General features: G+C 40.2%; 1 protein-coding gene across 1 annotated transcript; it reads left to right on the forward strand.

Annotated features, from left to right (window-relative positions):
* Positions 1-630: 630 nt before the first annotated feature.
* uncx (UNC homeobox) lies at positions 631-3,597 on the forward strand. The gene is made up of 3 exons (XM_007560492.2): positions 631-1,045; positions 1,501-1,676; positions 2,403-3,597. The coding sequence occupies exons 1-3, from the start codon at positions 787-789 to the stop codon at positions 3,360-3,362; spliced, it is 1,395 nt and encodes a 464-aa protein (XP_007560554.1). The 5' UTR covers positions 631-786; the 3' UTR covers positions 3,363-3,597.
* Positions 3,598-8,469: the final 4,872 nt, after the last annotated feature.

The following is an 8,469-nucleotide window of genomic DNA, read 5'->3' on the forward strand; positions in this document are numbered from 1 at the left end:
TATGTGGGGCACAGAACTTAAAGGTTGTCAATTTAAGTGTAGTTACAAGAAATTATATATATATATATATATATATATATATATATATATATATTATGTAACTCACTGTTTTAACTTTTTGCCTTATGCAGTTGGGGTATACTTTTTGATAATCTCCTTAGTACTTTTTCCTTCATTCAACAGTCCACCTGTTTTAATGTGTCTGCAAAAAAAAAAAAAATAAAAAAAATAAAAAAAAAATAAGAATCATAATTCATAACAATAGGCATGAATCAAATATCAAATAAACGAGGACAAAATTTTAAATGATATGTTTTACCTACAACATATCAACACTCTACGCATTTAAGCTATCATTTGTTTGGAGCAAAGAAAAAGTCTGGGAGCTGCTTGGCCTCATCTATCCGCCTGCAGCGTTTTCTTCCCGGGATCCGCTGAGCCCTTCCTCCCGGTGGGTCCCCCGTGCAGTTGCGATGTAGTTCTTATCAAAGCCCTCCTGTCTTGTTGTGACAGCTCTGATATTGTTTATTGAGGTGGATGTCAGCTTTAATTAGCAATCGATACGGGGAGCGTTTGCAGAGTGCGTCTCTGACGTCAGCACCCATTACCGCCTCTCATTGGATCTCATATTCCCCGAGCCTGAGCTAATTATTGGGAGGTTCATGTGGATAAAGTACAGCTCATCCTTCCCTTCACATCATGTCCCCCGCTCGTTGGCCACACTCGCTGCATGCTTTTTAAATTCCCGTCGCCGGGCTCCAGACGTCGCTTCCTTTTGCCTGCGGGATGATGGACAGCAGGATACTGGATCCACCTCACGCCCAGTTCGGAGGCTCTCTCGGCGGGATGGTTGGCTTCCCGTACCATCTGAGCCACCATCACGTTTACGAATTAGCAGGGCATCAACTTCAATCTGCGTCCGCGGTTCCCTTCTCGATAGACGGATTACTTAATGGCTCCTGCACGGCGTCGGTGGGTAATTCCAACCCCCTCTTGTCTTCGGGCTGCGGGATGAATGGAGATAATCAGCAGTACAAACTGTCAGGTAAGCCACACTACCCACACAGCACAATGAGCTCCGCTCGAGGTTGGCCAGCTGTGGAAAGACCCAAACAGAAAGAAACAAAGGCTGGATGTTGCGACAAGTTGTCTTCGCCGTGGGTTTGAAAGGCGTTCTCGCCTCCCACTTTATTCCCTTCATGTAAAACTGAGGATTTTCAACAACGAAAAAAGAAAAAGAAAAGAAAGGAAACATTTCTCCTCCTCAGTTACAACATTAACAGCTTCTGTTTACATCGAAAGCTTCCTTCTCCAAAACGAGAACAGAAGCTGCAACATTCCTTTCAGCATATATGAACAAAATTCATGGCATGTGCAAGATAAAAATCATGTTAAAATTCTTTTAAAATGTAGATATTTATTTATTTATTTAGAAAAAAAAATATTATTGACCTTATGTGCTTTGTTTACATTTTGTTTCCAACATTTATATGCTGCCAGACTCGGTGGACCCAGACAAAGATAGCCCTGGCTGCAAGAGAAGAAGAACTCGCACAAATTTCACAGGCTGGCAGCTGGAGGAATTAGAAAAGGCTTTTAATGAGAGCCACTATCCGGACGTTTTCATGAGGGAGGCACTGGCTCTCCGACTGGACTTGATAGAGTCCAGAGTTCAGGTAAATGCCCATTCACTGAGTGCATTTGTAACTTCGAGCTTGACTGTGTCCTCTGCTCTGTTATGTGTGACAAAAGACCCGTTTTAAATGTGCTATTGTTGCAAGTCACATCTATAAAAACAAATATCAATAATTCATGAGTAAATGCTACTTTATTGAAGACTATGAAATATTAAATTTAATTCTTAAAACGCCACATTTCACTTTACTTTTCCCTGAGTTTATTGGTCGGGATCTGACGAATAAGTACAATTCGACTTTATATTTGTTTTGAACAACTTTTGAACTTTGATTATTAAATAACACAAATAGTTGCAGGCAGAAATATAGTTGCAGAAGAAATATCAGACATGCATAAGCTTCCATTTATATTTTTTAATTATGCTTGAAATAAAAGTAAACAGATACTTAAAAAAATTTTTTTTTTCTTTATCATTACACGCTTTATTCGCATGGATAGTTCATACTTGTGGAAAATGATGTTATTGAAAGTTATCCCAACTTGTTTTGTGTTCAATGCATTCGTTTTTAATAAGGCCTAATTACAGGCCCAGAAAAAAAAAAAAAAACATGAGGAAGGTGTAACCTCACTATTTGTTTAATTACCATGTTGCAAAGACACTGACACATTTTTTGCTCTAATTAATTTGACCCTAGCAGGGGCAGTCAGTGCTCATTACACGTGTTTTCACTTTTTCCTCCCTTCCTTCCCTTCTCTGTCTGAAGGTCTGGTTTCAAAATCGCAGAGCCAAATGGAGGAAAAAGGAGAACACAAAGAAAGGCCCGGGTCGACCTGCTCACAACGCCCACCCCACCACCTGCAGCGGGGAGCCCATGGACCCTGAGGAGATCGCCCGGAGAGAGCTGGACAGGCTGGAGAAGAAGAAGCGGAAGCAGGAGCGCCGGCTGCTCAAGTCCCAGAACAAGCTCGTTTCTGGGGATCTATTTCACACCCCGGGGTCGGACAGCGACAGCGGGGTGTCGCACGTCACCGACAGTGACCACAACACGTGCCCACCCTTTGACTCAGTGGGGGGGAACCAGTCGATGTGCGACCTCCAGAGCCAAAACCAGAACCAAAGACACCTAGACCGGGATGCTGGCGGATCCGAGCTGGACTCGCCCGACCCCAGCCACCGGCCGAGCCTGTGCTCCAGCAACACCAACAGAGCCTCAAGTCTGCAGAAACTCAACCCGTTTAGCGTCGAGAGCCTCCTTTCGGACTCCAGACCCAGACGCAACCCCGCGGCCTTACCCTCCTCGCGGCCTTTAATAGGGAAGGGACACTTCCTGCTCTATCCCATCACGCAGCCGCTTGGATTCATTGTCCCTCAGACTGCCCTGAAGACGTCATCAGCAGCGGCAAGCTGTGACGGAGACGCCCCGGCGGACAGAGACCAGTCCGGTGTCCGCTGCAGCGCCTCCTCCAACTCCCCGGGATGTAGGAGCAGCTCGCCGGACGCACAAAAGCTGGGACAGGTGGGACAGGAGGAGAAATCCAGCCCGTCCAGGGCCGCGTTTGCCTCTGGACAACCGAACTCGGCTATTTGCAGCGAGTCGACTTTTGAACTCATAACGCCCGTCGACACGGACAAAAAGGAGCACTTGGAGCACACAGTCAACCCCGAGCCTCTGAGTGACTGTCCCACACAATTAAACTCCACAGAAGATGTCGATATGGAATAAATCAGAGGGAGATTTTTTTTTTTTTTTTTTTTTTTTAAAAAAAAAAAAAAAAAAAAAAAAACAAAAAGCAGAAATAGCCTCTAAACGAAACCTTTCATTAGGCCAAAGCTTAACTACATCTTTGCATTTAACCTCCATAGGTTTTGCCCCAACTCTGCTGATTTTTTTTAGCAATGTCCCTCTCCTTATTTTTCCTTCTGCGAGTGTGTGAGAGTATTTAATGTGTGATAACATGTCAAAAAAACAAAAAACAAACAAACAAAAAACAAAACAAAACACAAGACCAACAAAAATCCTCAAGAGCTGTAAGAAAAGGTATTATACTATTTATATATGTAAGGTTTTTCTTAAATAAATCTATTGTATACAAGCATCTGACATCGTGTGAGATCTTAAATAGCGGCGCAGGACGACAGTACAGTGGGAAGGGCTTTTTTTTTTCTTCGTAAAGAAATCTTATGTTGTACTTTGTATATTGCCTTAACAAATTTATTCATCTATAAGCCCCCGCTGAAATGAGGTTACGAGCCCGAGGCGAAAAGGACCCGCTCGACTCCTGCAGAGTTTTGATATGAAAGTAATTATTTTCCCGGTGGCTACTGCAGGGGGATTCAGTTTATTTTAGCTCAAAGGGGGTTATAATACATTACCGATTTCTAGTGATATGAAATCACATAAACTTCCAAGAATAATAGAATTAGCATGAAAAGGCCTGGGTGTCAAATTGAAATAGGAAAATAATAGCCCCGGCAGCTGGGAGTGTGTGTGTTTGTGCATATTGGAAAGGAGATGGGGATTCGTGGGGAGGCATTTTCATGAGGTTTTTCCTCTCCTTTCTCCTCCCTCTCTCTTCCCCTCTCTCTCTCTCTCTCTCTTTCTCCTCACATTGTCAGGGCCCCTTGTAGCAGGGCTATATTAAGATAGATGTTCGATGATATCCCTCATTGTTCTGTCGCTTTACATTGATGTTTCTGTGTTATCAGCCTATTGATCACGCGTCGGCTGTAATAGGACGGGCTGAGGCAAACGTGCCTATTTACAATAGCAGAACACATTTGTTCTAATAGGGCTGCCGGTCCCCGGGGAAGCCGCGCAGGATCTGGGACATCTGCTCCCCCTTTCGCAATATTAGCAGCGCTGACCACAATATCAAGCCGAAGGAAGAGAGCACGGTAACAGCAGAAAGCAAAGGGGGGGACTATATATATAAATATCACATAGCCTTTAGAGTTCTCTTTGGGTTTTGATTTGCAAATAAATTGGAAATAATCAGAGGGAGCGAGCTTTACGTCTGAGCCGGCGCAAATGAATCCCTGAGCCAGTGTCCCTTTCTAAATATTTACATAAATTTCAACCCCATGCAGCTGTTTGCTCTAGGAAGCAACGTCTTATTAGGTTGGTGGTGGGGGCTCGGGGAGTGGAGGCAGGGGCAGACACAACCAGCATGGCACGCGCAGAAATCACGCACGGGCTCAGGCCCGCGTGGCTCTGGGTTAAAGGTGGCCATATGTGCTGGGGTCGTAGCTTCCTTAATGTCTGTGTGATTAGGATAGTGATTTGCCTTGAAGACTTCCTTAAAGAGTCAGAAATAAGTTAACATGAGACAAGTTTAAAATAAAGAAAAAAACAACAACACAGTTTTAAATAATTGTAAATAGAGATATATGTGAAAGTATTAAAAGTTTAAAAACTCAGAACTAGATTGTTTAAGATGTACTTAATGGTGAAAGAAGATCAATTATATTTTTCAGCACTGTTTTCTGTTTATTTTATTATTATTATTAATTTTTTAGTAACATTTAATCTAAAGTATTTTGTGGGAAAATTCAACAATTTCCCCGCAAATTTCAACAAAAAAGTCCCTACTCTGTGTTTTCTCAAGGATTATTCACCAATTTGTGAGACAACCCGTCACAATCATGCTTGTGTGTGTGTGTGTATTTTTTTCTTGAAATGCTTCTCTTATGCTTTCTCTCTTTTTTCCTTTTTTTTCCTTGGGACGTATGCCCAGTTCATCCATAATTCATTAGCGCACTGAATAGGAGTATCGCTGGCTGCACATTGGTGGCCTAAAGGTGAAATTAGCGATTTGCTTAAGTAGTTAAGCTTTTCTTGCCTGAGAGCTGCACGCTGCATGATTCAAGACAAACTATCAATCGATATGCCCAGGCAGCCTCCAGGAGATGTGTCGTCCCATGAATCATACTTTATGAATTCAATTTATACCCGGAGAAATTTTCAATTTGAACGCCGGATCATTATGGGAGAGTGTAAATTGTTTTTGCTCTATTATGCATCGGACGCCATCATTTTTCTTTCTAATTACGGCGGTGTCAGGTCGGGCTGTCATGCAGACGCTGATTTTCAATTTAACTGATCATCATGCATTCATTTTACCATTTGATAAATCTGCTATCTCGGAGCTCCTCCATGCCCGGAATGCTAAAAAGAGAGGCGCAGATTGGGAGAAGTAATAGGGGCCTGTATGCGGCAATAAGTGCAGATCAGGCAGCTAATTTAGCACCTCCTGGTATTTCCATTTCCATTTCTCATTTCCAACTCTCAAAGGAGGAAAAGCAGCCCAAAGGCAGAAAGCTGGTAGGGATTTCATATCAGAGAAAGACAGAGAGAAAAAAAAAGTCGACCAAAATGCCTTGTTTTCAACCACCCATCTCCTAAATTAGGATATCAAGCTTAATTAAGGCTAATAGAGTTTTCTTACTGTGTGTGTTAGTTTTATTTAATAGAAACAAATTTACTCAATTAATTATGGCCGTGAAGTTGAGAGTCTTCTTTACAGCATTGCCTAAATGAGCATCTTCAGGACAAAAAAAAAAAAAAATCTAATTTCCAAAGTAATTGTTTTTATTTAGGCTGTCTTCATATTGTTTTCCTCTCTTTATGACAGCCGAGTAAAACTCAGTCATTTTAGAAACTGATTGTTTCACCGCGCTCAATGAGCTGAATTCTATTTCCTGTAAAACAAAACAAACAAACAAACAAACAAACAAACAAAAACAAGGTTCTCATTAGCAACAAAATCTACTCTAAAAATCATTTTGTCTACTTTGACTGTCATCTGGAGTATTTTTTTTGTCCCCCGTGCATTTATTTCTTGTATATTGTGATGTGGAGAGATTTACAAGTTTCAAGTCTGAATCAACTTTAATGGACAATAACGCTCACTTGTCACAAATCCATCTGTCTGTGCAGGCTACTCATGTGCGCTTTGTGCTCCTGTAAGAGATCTTGGAGACTCGGAGGGCTCAGTTTGGATAAGAAAGAAAACCTGGTCCCTTAAAAAAAAAAAAAAAAAAAAAAAGGATCCTCCGTGAAATAAAATGGCACTTGACATTTGGCTTCTCCTGCAGCAACTCTGCCATGCCTTTTAGGATTATTTTACATCTCACACTCATTAATGCGCCGGCGGATTTAATCATTCTTATCTTTCCCGTGCATACCTGGGATAAGCCTGAAATTACCATCTGCATTGATTTCAGGACAACCCTTAAAATTATTTTAATTAGTTCACAGTACTCTGCGAAATAAAAAAAAAATCTCTAAAAAATGGTTAGTAAGTCATTTGGATTTCCATGTGTTCCCTACTTGAGAACCAATAGATAGACCTTTCCAAAATCCACTGGACTGATTTAAGCTTAATCACAAAAAAAAAAAAAAAAAAAAAAAACAACCTCTTTACTATCATCAAAAAAAGTGTTTTTTTTCTGCCATAACACACTGAGAATTTTGAAAATAATTAACTTCTGGCCATAGACCAAATACTGACAGTCTTTTCAGGAATCATTGTTAGAAGCAAAGAAAGGCCTGTAATAAGATATATTTAGTTTTTACTTAGGAAAGGAAGTTCTTCCCATTTAATATTGTAATTTATTTTTATTACACATGCTCCATATTGTGTTAAAATGGCTTTGGGCAAGGATTAGAATATTAGAGAAGTTTCATCTATACAATAAGAGAAAAATGCACCATGTTCAGAAGGAAGTAAATTGATGGCACAAAATTGCAAAATTGCCTGTACATCCTTTCTAATTGTTGCAAGTTTTGAGCTTAGAAAAAAATGTATGCTCATCAGATAACGTTCAAACATTTAGAGTGTTTAACATTAGCCATTTTGAACAAAGAAAAAAAAAATCACACGGCAATTTGTGGCATTTGTTGTGCCAGGTCACATCCTCCCACCTAAAAACCTGTTCTTAAATTTGGTGCAACAATTTTGATACAAAGTCTTATTGCGACTCAGAAAGAAAATAATCTCTTTCATTATGTTCACAACTGTCCGGTCACATGTTGCACGCCAAAATTATGCTCAGGAAAGTTTTTTTTTTTTTTTTTTTTTTTTTCCATCATCATAACTATTAATCAGGTATATTTGGACTTCAGTGAGTCCAAATGATAACTTTTTCTGACACATTGAATTACAAAAGGTAAAGTTTAGAATAGCAAATAAATGCATTCTGAGCTGCAGGACATCGATCCTGGTGTCTTAAGGATCTGTCTAAAAGCTGAGTCTTCTTCTGCATGCTGTTCTGAAAAGAAACTCATCTTTAAAGAAATGAGTGCTTCATCAACTATTTTAGTTTTAAATGTTACTAACAAAGGATGCTAAAAAAAACACACACACACATGCATCGCACATTGAATACTATGGCTTTCTGAATCCAGGCAACACAGTAATTGGATGTCAAAGATGTATGCACAATAACAATTAACACTTCGTCTGCTGTTTCTATTTACAATAATGGCAAGAATAAGATCCAAACATTTACTGCTTAACTGGCTCCACTTTTAGGCATGTGTAGGCAAACTGGCAAACTAACGCACAAAACCATGGCAATGCACGAAACAATTATATAAGATGAAGATATTAATAAAAAAAAAGTTGCAGAGGTTCATTTGTTCTCATGTAGCGTCACACACACAAAAAAAAAGATTAAAAATTTGATTCAGATATTTCTTCTTTACCTGTTACAGAAGAATGAATGGAAAATGTTCAAACAGGGCTAAGATGTATTGATCTGGCTTATCAGTCTGTGCCCTAGCGCCACTCTTCAATACATGCTACATTCTGCAAGGATTTATAAAGCTG

This window comes from Poecilia formosa, unplaced genomic scaffold (assembly GCF_000485575.1).
Source record: "Poecilia formosa unplaced genomic scaffold, Poecilia_formosa-5.1.2 Scaffold115, whole genome shotgun sequence".
NCBI classification, from domain to species: Eukaryota; Metazoa; Chordata; class Actinopteri; order Cyprinodontiformes; family Poeciliidae; genus Poecilia; species Poecilia formosa.

Coding starts and splice junctions, on each gene's coding strand:
- uncx (XM_007560492.2), top strand. CDS start 787: ATGATGGACAGCAGGATACTGGATCCACCTCACGCCCAGTTCGGAGGC. Junction 1,046..1,500: donor TCAGCAGTACAAACTGTCAG/GTAAGCCACACT, acceptor ATATGCTGCCAG/ACTCGGTGGACCCAGACAAA. Junction 1,677..2,402: donor TGATAGAGTCCAGAGTTCAG/GTAAATGCCCAT, acceptor CTCTGTCTGAAG/GTCTGGTTTCAAAATCGCAG.